General features: G+C 36.4%; 1 protein-coding gene across 3 annotated transcripts in view; it reads right to left on the bottom strand.

The window, feature by feature from the left end:
- Positions 1-16,550, bottom strand: part of TBC1D5 (TBC1 domain family member 5) — a 316,602-nt gene that overhangs the window by 30,699 nt on the left and 269,353 nt on the right. For 2 of the 3 annotated variants that reach the window (XM_066319616.1, XM_066319620.1), the window contains one exon: positions 10,977-11,140. In XM_066319616.1, coding sequence (XP_066175713.1) covers positions 10,977-11,140 — 164 coding nt within the window. Of the gene's footprint in view, positions 1-10,976; positions 11,141-16,435; positions 16,499-16,550 lie in introns of all 3 variants that reach the window. The other variant, XM_066319630.1, reaches the window with a different exon arrangement.

Here is a 16,550-nt window from a genome sequence, read left to right on the forward strand (position 1 = left end):
GAATATAAACCTGAAAAATCAGGACTCTAAATACCTTTCTTTCATAATACCATTTAGTTTTCAGTCTTGCTATTCAGGAGATGAAAGAAAAATTGTACTTTTGTCTCTTTAACCCATTTATCAAAGACAAGGAACAGCAAAATCTGTTGTCAAAGCTTACAACAAAGTATGTCCAAGCATTTCATTAACGAATGCTCAAAATGGCAAAATTCTATTCTGAATTCTGAATAAGAATTAACTTGGCAGCACTATCAAGTGCTAAGCACAGTGGAAAAGAAAAATCTTCGAAGAGAAGAGTATTTAAAGGTCTTTAAGGTATTTAAGCACTAATGCTGAAATTTAAAACATAAAAAAAAAACCCAAACCAGTGACAGAACTGAGCTGGTAGAAGAGACCAGTCTTCCTGGGGTCTGTTCTGATGCTGGCCAATGATGGATTGGGTGAAGTTGGGAGGAAACAGAATGTCATGATAAACATGCAACAGCACTGCCTGGCATACTCTTCCAGACTATACAGATTTACACACCAGAGATGTCTTTAGCTCGAGGAGGTGTGGGTTTTTCTTGTTTGCTTGTTTGTTTTTTCCTGTAGTTAATAGCTACTTTTCTTATATTAATTTGCCCACTTATATTTTCAGGTTTTTTCAGTATTCATAGTAAGAGCACTCAGGAAACATCCCATAGCTCTTGGAAAATTGGCAGGGTAAATTAGAAAATAATTTTGATGAGGTATCAAAACATTTAGAGGAAGAAATAATGGGAAAAACAAGACTGATACATGGAAATCCTTAGGTCAGGGACTTGCTAAGAGTCTTACCAGTACTTAAGTTCTTATTCATAAATTATACACAGAGTACACAATTCAGATATCAGTAGCAGTTTACAAGTCAAACAAGATTAAGATGCAAGGCATAAATTGCTTTCTCATTTAATTTTACGCAAATTCCCCTGGAGTAAAAAACAGTGGTTACTCCTTCCATTTTGTGGGAATTTATTTCATTTTCTAATCTAAGAATTAAATACACGATTTAACCTTATAATCTTGAATCTGTGACAGTGAAATGTTGGCTGACACCTCCATAAATTTTTATATTCTATGCCAGAATAGTGTACAGCATACGCTGACATTTAAACCAGAACTCCCTGTTTCTGAGCAGTGAATTACATACAGTGGAACTTAACTCAATCTTTCAATTTATCTTATTTACAAATTTAACTTGTTATTTAACTGTATCACTCACAGTCCCTCATCAGGACCAAGGCCTTGCTCTGCTGGGTGCTGTACAAACATAAAGAAAAATCCTGCTTCTCTGAAGGACTTCACGGAGTAAGCCAAGAGACAACAGATGGCTGGAGACACACATATGGGGAGGACATGGAAACAATATGGCTATATTAGTCAGTCTTCTAGACATGGCTTCAGCATGGCGCCAAACTGTTGTTGATGACAAGGTGGAATTTTTAAGAGAGTTTTCATAAAGCATTTATTTTGCAGATGTTTAGAGAAAGCTTCTTCTGTGTGGAAGGAGCTAAGTAATGATATGAAAGTGCACCTAGCACATCAAAGTCAGGGGTGAAATGTATATTGCCACTTTTACAGTGAGAATCTTGGTACTTGTGAAATCTTTGCACAAAATGAAATTTTGTGGATATTAATACATTACCCAGGGAAGACATAAATAAGTTCAGATACTGCCTTCATATATCTCAGAAGAAGTAGAGGTAGAGTAGAAGTAGAAATAGAGTATATATATACTACATAATAGTATATAGAAGCAGAGGTTATGTATTGATTTCCTGTGCTGAACCATAATCATAGACAGTAATTATATGTCTATGTGCTAATTCAAATATCTCCATGCTTAATATATTTCCAAATAAGTCATGTCTTGTGTTCTTCACATCTTCACGATTTCCTAGGTTTTATTATTTTGAATATACTTTCCTAAATGTTAAGCATTTTAAACACACCACTTTCACTAAGTGTGAAGTTCTAAAAACTTGTATTTTGTTCCTTTAGACTGTATGCACAGCAAACCCAAAGCATAGTTTTATTTTATACCACTTTAACTCCTGCTCATGCTTGCTTTTTTTACACCATATTAACTCAGACTGCTATTCCACTGTGGTATGAGATAGCTTAAGTAGGAATGTCTTTCTTCCCTTTTCTATTTCTATTCTTTAAAAATTCTCTTAATTTCACAAGTGTAGTGTAGTGCTAGTAGGCACAGTTGTTCAGACTTTATATTTACTGATAGTCACATACTTTTTTCAGTGCTTTTCTAGATCAGAGCCCTTAAAGCACATACAGGTTCTCTGTCAGATTAGAGAAATCTTTTTTTTTTTTAAATCTCTTTTCTCCTCTGTCTTATTACTTTGACCTGTTGCTTTGCGATTTTGCTGTCAGGTAGTACTGTATATCTCAAAATATATCAGAGAACATAAGAGCAAGCACAAATGAACTAAGCAAACAGTAATCCTAGAAGTCTAGGTTCTAAACTTAGTGCTACCAAAGCCAAACATTTCAGGGTCCAATGCATCCTCTTCTGCTCAAAGAAGTAAATTCAGAAGAGTAGTTATCTGTTTTCAAAACTGAAACAGAACTGCCACTGCCAAATCTTTTGTGAACCTTTATCTGTGACAACTCTCAGAAAGGGGTAGGGGAATGGGACTGAGGAAAAAAAAAGAAAATAAAACAAAGAATGAAGGAAAACTCAACAAAATATGCACTTATCCAATACCTAAATATCCAAATCCTTGCAATTCCAAGGGGCCAAGTTAAATCAGGTTATGTACCGATAAAATAACAAAAAAATATTTTGTTCAGAGGACTCTGATTGAAAACAAGTATCAAAGACAAGAAAGGAATTTTATAATACAGATAAAAATGTTCAAGTAGAATGAGACCAAGACAAATTTGGCAATAAATTAAAATGCTAGAAGGCATTCATCTGCAAAGGCACATGGGTTTGGGCATTGGTACAATCCTTACTTCTTCTGTGTGCTCTCTGTAACAACACAGTAAGAAATGGCATCTCATGATGCTTCTCCAAGCTATGCACACATAAGCAGAACCAAGAGATTATAATAAAGGATTAAAAGAAAAAGAATTTCAGCCTTTCTGTACTTAACATTCCCCCTCAAAATAGAGAACAAGCCCCAGCGAAACTGAAAGGGGCTGCAGCTCAGATTCTGAATAACCAATGACCCAGGAACTCTCTTCCAACTTCCAAATTTCTAGCATTCTAGAGTTAGCATTTCTGTTTTTAAATTTGAATATGGGTGACATAAATGCACATGTGTATTTTACTGCATTATATATCTGTAGCTTTCTTGAAATATAAGAAACAAGAATTTGCGGTCAATTATTTCTCTTCTTCCAAACTAGAATAACTCTCCTCTTCCTTGAACCCTTCCTTTAGTAGTTTACATATTTATTTATTATTCTTTACATAGAAACAATATTTATTTACCATCCATATTGACTTACAAACTCTAATAAGATTGGTGACTTTGAGGCAAAACAGCTGTTTTATTGCATTGATGTATGATTATCAATATATTTGACTTACTGTCTCCTAAAGCTAAAAAATACATAGAAATTTAGAAGAAAATAGAACGTGGTGCCTCAGAGGATCTCCCTACAACCTAACAGACATATTTAATTTCAATTGAAATAGCTGAAGCGCTGGCTAACAGCTTCTAATCACCAGGTCCTGCGGTTAAATTTCCATCTTAAACAGTTCAAAGTCAATTTGCCAGCTTAGTTTGCCACATCCCACCTTGCCTGGAGATGTTAGTGGCAAAGGACCATGGGCTTGGACATTTCCCAAAGCAGCTCCCACTGTTGAACCTATTATTGGAACAGCTTCTTGGTGAACCAGCCTCACTGTTCAGAGTAGGAAACAAACAACACTACTACTGGAGCACAAGAAAGAAGGACTTGTTTTCATATAATTTGGGTACATTTTCCTCTTAAAAAATTCTACTTTATGGTCAGCCAATTTTTCCTTGGCAGGAAGATGGGAAGCATAAATACAACTAATGGAGAAAGCTCCTGTCTGGAGACAAAGAAAGTAGGAATGAGAAGAAATCTCTTCTGCAAGCAGCCACAAGACATGGGAGACTTATCCACCTGCTGCCTCCATAAGTCCACCTGCTGGCACTGCACTGTGGGACTGCCAAGAGACAGTTTAAAAATGAAATCCATAAGAATCTGCAAGATCCATGGAATGCAAAAAGCTGGGCATAACTCATTGTGGATGGGTAGGCACTGAACAGCTGAGAAAATATGTAGTATTCCACTTGGTAAGGGAATAGATAAGAACAGAAAGAGCTGTAGGGTACTAGAAATTATCCCTTTGAACAGAAATGCTGATAAAAGGTTTCTCTCACTGCTGCTGTTGAGACTGTTGACTTAAGAATATTGGAAAATTTCTTCATAAATAATAAAATGGATACATTAATTTAGTTGGTATGGCCATAAGCATTTTGAAAGTAGTTATAAATAAACACATGGGCAAATGAGAACACTATTTCTTCTATTATGTTTCTCTATCACATCTGAGGGACTTTCTGCCCATCTGTTGCACACACTGCTGGCCTTTAAGACTGCATAAGCCCACTGTGGCAAATGTAAGAGAAATGTGAGCAGGGAAACACTAACATACTTACTTGAACCTTACTGAAAGAGTTGATTAGGTGTTATGTACTTACATAATTATGCTTCTTGATTTTGCTGCCTGAATAAGCTTTTTAATACAAACAGTTCAACATACACAGTCCTTTATGAAGGACTCTCAAAGCATACCCTTTGTTAAATTCATACTCATTTAAATTCTTTTTAAGCATCAGTTGTGAAATAGTTTCACTAAGTCTTCCTCTGGTCAGGCTGTATGTATTTGACCTTTGCCATGGTTCCGAACATGATTGAAGATGTAGACAAGAACGGGATTATTTATTTAAGGGTTTTGAAATCTCTAATTTTTCAGAGTTTAAGGAAGGTAAAACTTAAGTATAGTGATTATATAGGGGCTATAAATATCCACCATTTATACTACATTGTTAAAATAAGAGAAGTACAAGTCTTGTTGTTTTATAGGGAATTGTTTGATTTAACAAAACACGGACAAAAATAAGAATCAAGCTATTAAATGCATAGCCACAAGCTATTCCAGTGGGGAAAGAAATCTTCCAAACACAGAAACCTTTTCCACCCAAAAAACTCCCAAATAAAACAGCAGCCTGGTTTAGAGGCATGTGTCTCATCCACATCCATGTTTTTGTTGAGAGTTCAGTGAAGGTCTCTCAGCTCTCCACAGAGATGGTCAGTAATTTCATGGTGTTATCTTAAAAGAGCAGGATGAAGAGATGGAATTCCCAGTGAAAAGGAAAATGAGGCTGCTCAAGCTCCCAACATAGACCGTCTGATGTTTTTCTTTGCCACTGGGATGCCAAAACATTAACTTCATGATTAATGTATGGAAAGGGGATGGACAGAGCAAGTCCTGTGCCTCATTGCTGTGAAGTGAAGCATCACACTTCTTGTGTCCCCAGTCACTTTGATCCTTTTGTAAACATTGCTGATGGTCTCATCCATTCATTATTTTGGTAATTTTTAAATTCTTTCTGACAGTTTCAAAGGGCTGCCCAATAATTTTTAATGTTCTTACTGTCTTTTTTCAAATGGTATCATTCTGTTTCTGTGCAGAAGTTTCTGGAAAGTATTATTGTCCTACATAGATCAGAATCTTTTGTACCAGAGAAAGAGAAGTTTACACTGACATTTTAAAAATATTCCAAATGGTCCCACAGGTCTGTTCTGTATACATGTTTATTGCTGGTAATATGACAGAAAAAGCACTGCAGAGCCTCTTGGGTATTTATTCGTCTTTCTTTTTGTTCTAAGCAATTAACTTCCTGTTTTTATCACTGTACAATTTTTTTTCTCTGAAATGAATCACTCCAAAAAAGATAAGGAGCTCTAGGATTCAAAGCTGCCACTCATGCATACAGCTGTTGCTTTACTAAATTGTAAGACTCTTGCAAGTATTTCTAATAAAAACTATAAAAGGCAACTTATTTTTTCTTCTCCTGTTTTCAGCTCTTTCATTTGAGTTACAGGATGTCATGCCAGTCAGAGGAAGGCAACCAAGAAAAGAACCATACTTCCAAAATATCTCTGCTCATGTGACCTGTCAGCATCTGAAATTTAATATTCTTTTAATCTAACCCTAAAATTAGACAAGCACTGAAGTATTTAATAAATTGCCCTTTTTTTTGTGTCTGAGTTGGCATGTCACATCAGAATAAGGAAGACATATGTCCTCCAGTATTAACTACAGTGAAACATTAAGGCACTAAAGTATTTTAAGCTTAATGACATTGAGAACAATCAACATGTCCTTAACTTTAGGCCTAACAAATCCAATATACTGATCAAGAACTGGCTGATGTACACAGACAAACTAACTTATTCTGGGCACATTTTATGATGCTTAACAAAAAAAGAACATTTCATCATAGCATTTGTACTTCCAAATAAATGTTTGGCATCGGTAAGTCTGAACTAAGAAGTATTTTGCTTAAAACATTCTAAAGAAATTTAAAAAGTAACAGTCAGGGAAAAGTTATATGGTAATAAAAACCATCTCCAATGCACAAAAGGCATGATCTTCTTCAAATGAATTTTTGCATGCATGGTTTTCTTTGTGTGGTTATCTAGTATTTATTTTATTATCTCTTTGGTTTTCATATACCACTTCTACTTGAGCAGAACTGTCAAGTTTGTATGCTTAAACTCAGGCTCTTAAATCACTACAGCAGATGCTTATTTAATTGAAAATAATGGCATACATTAATTTTCTAACCTGTAGGGGTACTCATAACTAACTTCAAATCAGTGAGACTAGCTACATAAATCACAGACAGAAGCAGTTGTTTATACATGCTTGTGGGGACAATAGCATATGTTGTCAAATTTGATTTAATTAAAAAGTCTGTGCAATCAAAACTAGCCTAATGCATGAAACTTCTGTTCAGGATATTTTTGCAAAGAAAGGAGGATTCATACTGACCATGCTTGTAAATTATTTTAGTAAAGAAAATAAACTGCTTGAGATTTTCCTTAGAAATGCTTTCTTCTTGGTATTTTTTTAATTAATGTATTTTCCAAATGGGTAATTTGATCTTTCTTAAGTTGAAACCTTTTATGTAGAAATTTACTTATTAAAACACAAAGTTTCTCTGAATCAAAACTTTATTTTCAGTCAAATCTACATTTTCCTTATTTTTTTCCTTTTGAATGAAAGTTTTAAAAATTTTTATATTGTTTGACTCAGAAGTTTCTTCTCTGGCACATCTCTATGTCTGAAAGCAATTTACAGAATATTCTGCCAGAAACTGGGACCAGCCAACCATATTTGCCAGAATCAACGTCTAAGCAGCTTTGCTATTTGCTAAAAAGAGGGGTAAAATTTCTTTAATGGTTGCTGGAGACATAAATGAAACACAATGAGAAATAAATGGAGCACAAATGTACCCTTTTTCACAAGTCCACTGAAAAGTAGAGGGCAGTAGACAGGCTGGGAGATGAAATTTTATAGGACTTTATTCCAGCAAGACTGGACCATTAAGGAGATAGTGGACACTAGAGTGCATTACAGATTTTAAATTCCTGTGTTTGTTTATGGGAAGACAGCTCCAGAAACTGCTGCCTAAGTTATTGCTGTCAGAAAGCCACAAAGGATACAAAAGAGCAGGGAACCATCTCAATGCTGGGCACAAAATAGGCTTCCAAACACCTTTGGTGGATCTCATATTAACATACAGTTTTGTGCCACTCAACAGTAATGCCAAAAGCATCAGCATGCCATGGGCTCCCAAAATGTGAACTGATATTGTGTATTCAGCCCTGAGGCTGTAGATTCATTTCTTTAAATAAAACAGGGGACATCTGTTTCTGGTAACAGAAATAAAAAAGTCACTCCACTGATCCTTGCATCTGAGGGGAAAAAATATGTAGAAGAATAAATATAACTCAAATGTTACTAACCTTAAGGAGTCCGTAGTATGAGAAATGGACACATTTTATTCCTGGAGGCAATGAAACAACTTAAGTACCAATTTTGATCCTAACTCTCACAGATAAAATACAACTTGTTGGACTGGCTTTAGGAAAGAAAAAATTTAGACATATCACACCCCTCTGTGAGAGTTTATCCTCTCACAGAATCCCAGAATGACTGAGGTTGAAAAGGACCTCAGAAGCTCCTCTTGCCCAAGCCCACGCTCAAGAAGGGCCACCAAGCATTCTGCCTGCCTAGGATTAGTGTCCAGATGGCTTCTGAATATCTCCAATAACAGAGAATCCACAATCTGCCTGGGAAACCTATGACAGTGCTCAGCTGCTCTCAAGAGCAAAAAAAAGTTTCCTTGATGATCAGACAGAGCCTCCTGTGCTGCAGCTGGTGCCCATTGCCTCTGGTCCTGTCACTGGGCACCAGTGAAGAGAGCCTGGCTCTGTTCTCTTTATACCCTCCCTCCAGATATTGATACACACTGAAGAGATCCCCTCTGAGCCTTCTGTTTTCCAGGCTAAACAGTCCCAGCTCTCTCAGCCTTTCCTCACAGGAGAGATGCTCCAGTCCTTTCATCACCTTTGCTGGACTTTCTCCAGAAGGCCCACATCTCTCCTGTAGCGGGCAGCCCAGCGCTGGACACAGCACTTCAAGTGCAATCTGTGACAATGACATTCCTGTCCATCCCATGACACTATTACAGCAATGCCCTCTGGTCCATGAAAATGACTTATTTTAACTGCACTATAAAGGATGAATTTTTATGTATGCATTCCATTTCCACCTTGCTTGGAAAGGGTTTGTATTAGAAATACAAGGATCATGAGAAAATGGATTATCTTTCATCTGCCACACCAAGAATAAGTGATTTTAAAACCATCTTTTTATAAAGAGATTGATGCAAGGCAGTGTTCCAACAAAAGTAATTTTTCTAATACTTAACAACATAATCTGTATAGTCATAAGATTAAAAAAGCAAACCAGTTCAGTTTGAGAAATATAACAATGTGGATCCATTATATTTTCAAGCCTTCTGCTTCCAGAAAACAGCTGTAAATGAAGTAATTGTACAACTCGAGAGTACTGAAGCAACTAATTCAAGACATCAGGAAGAATTCTTTGGGGTCTTCTACTCTATATGGAAAATGAAGTACCATGAAATTTACAGGAAAACAAAAATCAAACATTCTCTTGTGCAACGGAAAACAGATTTCAACAAACCTTTTCCTCTTGGATCTGCCACAAATTCCATTTGCCTATGTTAAGGGTCAGCCAAAACCTGAACCCAAGGAAAGGGATTTTGATAGCCTAAAACCATTTCTAGCTCTTTAATCATAAAATGCTAAAATATAAATTACATATCACAGTTCAAACAATTATTTTGAAAATTTATGCCCTGATTTATCATGATTACCAACCCACTAAAAATTATCATAAGGACTGCTACAATGCATAGTTCTTTATTCAAAATTTTTAATGAAAACATCCAAATTTGGGACATCATTTACCTGAAGAAAACATGTTAATAATTAATGGATTTTAACTGAGTATGAATATATTATGGTAAATTCTCCTGTCTCCTATAAGAGGACTAAGGAGGAATTATTCTTGAGCTCTACTGGTGCAAAAACCCCAAGTTCTGGCCTGGATAAAAGTTGCAAATGAAAGCTGGATTTAGATCTTGCTAAGCCACATAAAAAGAAAAGTTAAATATTGCTGTATTTATTTTTCCTCAACTCATGAGGACAAGCAGAAAGAAATTAAATTGTTGTTTTAGCTTTAAATGAAATTCAACATGTTTTAAATGGTCACAAACCAAAATTGCAGCTTCTTGTTGACTAACCACAAAACACAGCTTTTCTTTAGACAACAGTAAAGCATTTGGAACAAGAATAAAACACTTTCATTCAGTGAACAAAAACTGAACAAAGTTGCACAAAGTTGTGCATTTCATTAGAAGGTTTTGAATATCAGATTGAAAACATGATGTGACTATTAATATAGATTCCGCTGTTTAAAGTAAAAAGCACTGAGAATTCAGATGAAATTTCTGTGCAATATTAGCTCGGAACACCCAAAGAATGTTGTAACAGAAATCTGGCTATTACAATTCCTACATATTGAAATCAATAGGCAGCGACATGAGCCTACATTTCTGAAAAAAAAATGGAAAAAAACCCATGCCTTCACCTTACAAAAAAACCCAACTTATTATTACTATGTACCACCTATTATGTAACTGTTTTCTAGTCAACAGAGAGACAAAGGGAAACGTGTATAGAGAATAAACAAGAATCCTCATGTTCCATGGCATACCTAGTTTATCAAGGTAGTGCTTTTAAAATATCTTGGATGGGATGAGAATTTCTTTGGAACATACCCATAAGAGCTGATTTTCTTGGATGAGAACAATTTGTTTCAATACTAGCTTCTTGTGACCAAATGGAAGGTCAGAGCTGGACAAGAAATAGAACTGTGACTGCAGACTACAGATGCTATAGACACTGGGAAACCTCTGATGTATTAAGGAATTTCAGGGACAACAGATGGACATGTTTGGATCTGCTGAGCATTCAAGCTTCCCATGGAACTGTTTATTAACTTCAGGACTACAGTAAAAGTCTAATTAAGCAAAAAATATTACAGGACTTCTCTCGTCTTTCTCAGAGGCAACAGGCACTTTCACGGTTTCATTTCAGGCAGGATAATGGGATGGAAGCCACAATGGAGATGACACTCAACACAAAAAGTTGAAATAGCCTATTTCTGCTTTGGCCATTAATGCATGCTCAGGGAAACATTTCCTAGTGCAAGTGCTCAATATACGGAAGAAATGAGTGTCTCTAATGAGTAATGCAGTGTAACATTAAAATATCTTAAAAAAGTTAAAAGAACCCACCGACTCTTTTCTGCTTATAGTTTTGCTTTGGGAACGTGAGCGGGAGATGGTGCTGAAAAAGGAATCCTTTTTAGATGCAGACAAAGGTGGAGATCCTGTAAATTCACGTCCTCCAGACAAGCTCTCTATGCTTGGAGATGAACTGATGTTTTTTGAACTTTGGCCTGTAAAGCAAGTATAAAAAACCAAAACAGTTAATCAATGGGCATTTTCTTTTCTCCACAAATACTTCTTTGTCTTAATTGACATTGACTGAGTCACAGACAGTCCAACACAAAATGAAATGTTGAAGTGTGTCAGCATGCACTGAGAGATTGAAGGACTATTTTCACATGTTACTTAACTTCTGCATGAGAGAAGAACACAAAATCTTTGTGCATATACAGATATATACACAAACATACACTATTACACACCTGTATCTATATATATGTTAAATGATGTATGTATATATATATATATATACACAAACATATATATATGTATATGAAAAAATACCACCTCACTATATGCACCCTAATATATCCAGACTGAGGAACTTCATGCCCTGTGTGGAAAAATGAGCAAAGCACCATTTCATAATAAAAACCCCAAAAACCTGATGTCATCAATGCTACAATGGAAATAGTTTTTTCCAACTATAAAATGTCACAAAGAATGCTAACAACAAGAACTTCAGATTCAAAAAGTGAGTTGAACACTGAAGATCTAGATCACAATAATTAGACTTCAAATAGGAAAAAAAAGTAAGTTAAGTTTGGAAAAAAATCTAAGTTCTCAAGCTTCAAATTTTAAGGCCATCTCCACCTAACACTTTGATGAAATCTACTTAATAGTTACTTATTGTCATTTCATGGAGCTTTTGAAAAGAATCCAGCATTGTCCACTATCATGGTGAAGACTTCTGAGGAGAAGCCTGGGCTGGTTCACCATGGCAGTGTATGCATCAGGCAGCCTCTGATAAGGATAATTTCTTTTAGCTGAGGCTTTCAAAGTGCTTTCAAATATTTAAACTAAAATTTTGTTTTCATTAGTTCCAGGAGGAAAAAAACCCCAGAATGTCAGTTTTCATCAACTTTCATTAAAAAATGTTGCCTTAGGAAAGATGCTAGTTTAAAAAATCTGTTTATTATGTGTAGGATGAAGTCAAGCTAGAATGACTCTATGAAATTGTGGTTTTTCCATTCTGGAAAAAAGTTAAATAGCATGTAAAGCTAATGCTCAAGAATTCTCCCTGTCTCTTGTTTGATGGCTATTCTGATGAGAGGGTTTATGTTCTCCTTTTTCCTTTCCTCTGTTTTTGGTGTGCTTTCTTGCCACCATCTATAACATCAAGTATGATCCTCTGCAATTAAATCATTCACATTTTCTTAAGGGAATAAATATAGACTTATTTGAAACACACTTTTTGCAAGGAGATTGTTAAATGCAAAGAGACTGAACTACCAAAGAACAAAACATCATGTGTGAATAAACAGACCTTAAATGACAAAACCCAAGAAAGGATCTGCGTTTAATATTCTGAATATTTTCTAGAAGAAAACTCATATAAATTGCTTCTCACCTTGTCCTTCAATCTCTGTTGCTTTATTCTGCTCACCTCTCCCATAACTCTCCTACATTTTATGCCCTGCTTCTCATGCTTCTGTGAATCTTCCTGTCTGCCTCCATCTTTTCTTCAGATCCCTCCACAATGCCTCTTCTGCAACTTCTTATTCGAACTTTTTTCTTTACATATTCTTTACTTCCCACCAACTTCATTCAACTGGATTTTTCTGTTTCTTCACAATCCTCCTCCAGGCACTTACTACCTACCACCTAGTTTGAGGAGTTTCCTTAAAAGTGCATGAGACAGAGGCTTTTATAGATCTCACTTAACTTTTGCCTTCACATTTTATGGAAAAATGGGATATGCATTAATCAAGTACACCGTAAACAATTCTGGAGATGAAAAAGAAGAAAACACTGCATGGTAAACAGCAGAAATAATTCAGTTGCAAGAAAATATTTAGAAAATTTCTAATTTTAGGATAAAATCATGTCACTTGGCAACATCGTTATCCTTACAGTTGCCTTTATGTACGAAAAAGACCTTTTATGCATTTCATAGCTGCAATTTACAATGGAAGTATGCTTTTGCAGTAGGTAAACTTAAAAATAGTTTTGAAACAGATGTAATTTGCTAAACATATTTTAGCAAATAAAGCATTTATAAAAGCAATTCACACAGCTAAGCAAGAGCAGCCAATATAGAAGCTAAACGTAAAAAGATCTATTTGGTGGACACAGTAAGGTGCAACAGAAAAATGTTTTATACCATACATGTCAGATTAAATAGTCTCTCTTTACCATCCTAATAATAAAAAGTTATATTCCCCATAGGGTAAAGATTAACAAAACAAACAAAAATGTTAAATCATGTGCAATGTGTGTTTTTCACATACTCCCCACTGTGTGGCCTGGGCTTAATACTCTTCACCTGCTAATAAGCAGATTATATGATAAAAATTCACAAATAATATTGAGAGAAGAACACTTTAAATATATTTGAGGAACCCCCACACATGAAATAATGCAGCTTGGTAAAACAGGGAAAAAAATGATTTGTGAAGATTTTTTTTCCTATATTTTGTCTTTCAGCTCCAAGGAATAAAAAAAGTCAAAAATATAGTAAGAAATTGAAAAGACAGAGAAGTGTCCTCATGGCCACTGCAAACAGCTACACTTCAAAACACGGATCAGAGGAATAGAATATGCAATTATTTGCTTAACCAAACAAGATTTTGTGAACAGACTACAACTGTCCTAAAAGAGAATTTGCTCAAATAACATGAAGAGCTTTCAACAGTCTGGTTCTTAAGGCCTACAAAATATATGATGAAAATAAAAAATAAGAGCAATACAAGATCTAGTTAAACTAAGACAGAGATGCAGTAAACCAGAAGTGATAAAAATACTATATCTGTTTGATACCCAAGTAAGAAGAAAGGTTAGAATGCACCTGATCCTTCTGCATGAATAAGCAAATCTGGGGAAATTATCATTAAGAAATAATATTTTTTAATTAGGCATACAACCCTGTGAACAGTGTTGTGACATGAATTATTTGGGAATATAATTGCAAATTAAGACAGAAAGAGCAGCACTTATGAATAATTACAGTGTGTTGCAACTCATAAAGCAGAATTCTTGGACTGTAATAGGCTTTTCTAATTTCCAAATGAGTCAATGTTTTTATAACTGTAAATAAGAAAGCTGGAAGACAGGTCACACCAATTGTATGTGTTTTCCTTACGGGGGGGGGGGGAGGAAAAAGTCACCTATGATTTTCCCAATATAGAAATTTAATGTATCACAGAATATTCTGACTTAAAAAGGACCCAGAATATTCTGACTTAAAAGGGACCCACAAGGATCGTCGAGTCCAACTCTTAAAGGAAGCTGCTGCAAAAACATTTAACTGAGTCACCATGCTGTTTCTAAAGTCATTCAGATGTGTCATGTATGCACTGAGGCATTAACAGTCCTCACATAACTTTGGAAACAACACTGTAGCACCAACATGCAGATTTTGGGAACTTGCGACAATGACACAAATGCCATTTGTACCTTCTCTGTTCTGTGTCTCACTGATTTTACATCTTTCTTAATGTGCAGTGTGGTACATTCTGCTCACTCAATAGCTTCACAAGAAAGTAATGGGACAGAGTTTCTAATTTTGGATTATTCCTCACAAGAAAAAAAAAAAAAAAAAAAAAAAAAAAAAAGAGGAAAAAGAAAAAAGTCTTACCCTTCAAGTAGAAATAAAACACATAAAGTTCACAATAAAGTACAGTTAACAACTATACTCCATGCCCTTCTTCTTTAGCACTTTAATCACCAACCTGGAAACACCACTGAATCAAAACTCTCACTCTCATTTTATCTGCTCATTCTGTCAATATCAGATAAATACATTACGGCTCCTTAAAAAACATTGGAGAAATCCAATCTCTGACCATCTAGGCATATACCAGAAGGTCTTAAAACCTATACAAAACAGGCCGAAAAAACCCCATAAACATGGAAATCAACTACATGCTTATGAAGCACACAGAACAAATACGTAAGGATCCCTGACGTACGGAGCAGTCAGAACGCATTAGCACGTAGGATGTCTCAAAAATATATATACATGCACCCTAAAATGCATAAATAGTTCACAGTAATGATGCACAGGATTTCACACACTAAAAATACATCCATTTCTGAGGCAAAAAAGGATCAGTGTTATCTCCATGTGCTGGCTTCTAAGTGGCTCGCTACTTTCCTGTTGCTAACAAAAACTGACCCCAGGGTGACAAAAGCTCTGACATCTGATGTCTTGAAAACAATGATAATTTTAATTCAAATTGATCAATAATTTGGCAGCATAATAAAGTAAAAGGTGATGGCAAAGAGGAGGAGAAGATTTATAATGAAAGGAATGTGAGCTTACTAAGTGACTCTTACTAAGTTTAAGTCATGAGGGATATAACCAGGAAATAAAATTACCTGCTAAAATATATGAAAAAAGCTGAGAAAGATACAAAAACGCCATAGAAAACTGATGGCTCATTCTGTTTGTTCCTTACAGAGGAAAAGAATAGCTTTCATAGTTATAAGGAGAGAAAGAACAAAGATACCAAGAAGAGCAGAAGTACAGCACCATATATAATTCAAAACCATTCAGATCTGTTCATCTGTCTGTATTTGCCATAGTGAGGACGTAGGATATTAAAATTTGCAAAAAGAATGAGATGAGTTTTATAAAACTTTTCAGATAAATTAGTTTCCCTTTCTCTCCTACAGAGAAATTGGAACAAAGGCTTCCAGCATTTTTAAAATTCATTCAAACCACCTCATCACACAAATCCATATGCTTTTTATTTCAGCCAAGGCAGGTAAGCTCCCTTGCTCCATGTTGTGCACATGTGCACAACATGTGCAAGTACATGTTTGGCTCAAAATACCTGCCCCAAATACAAGAGAGAAGTAATGCAGCTAAAAGGGACAATGATGGTGGAACTGGCCCCCACGACAGAGTGGGAAATGGGCTACAAAGTGCAGGAGCACAGAGGTTTGTAGCACAGATGGATGGTGACGCACGGCGGATGCCAGTGAAGAGACACAGACACACAGACTCAGTCACCGAGACACACAGAGACACACAGACACAAAGAGACAGACACAGACAGGCAGACAGACACGCACACATGCAGACACGCAGACACACACAGAGACACACACACACACAGACACACAGACACAGACACTGGCACACACACACACACACACACAGACACACACACACACACACAGAGACACGGGCACGCAGACACAGACAGCGGGCGGCCGGCAGGGACGCGGAGCAGCCGAGCTCTGTGCCGGCACACGAGCGGCGCTCGGCGGAGGGCAGCGGCAGCGCGGCCCGGGCCTACCTGCGGGGGCCGGGGGATGCTGCTGGGCCTGGGCCGGCCCCGGCGCCGCCTCGCCCGCCTCGCCTGGCAAACAAACAACAGCGTTAGCGCGGCCCCGGCGCCGCGGCTCGCCCGA

Source organism: Sylvia atricapilla, chromosome 1 (assembly GCF_009819655.1).
Source record: "Sylvia atricapilla isolate bSylAtr1 chromosome 1, bSylAtr1.pri, whole genome shotgun sequence".
NCBI classification, from domain to species: domain Eukaryota; kingdom Metazoa; phylum Chordata; class Aves; order Passeriformes; family Sylviidae; genus Sylvia; species Sylvia atricapilla.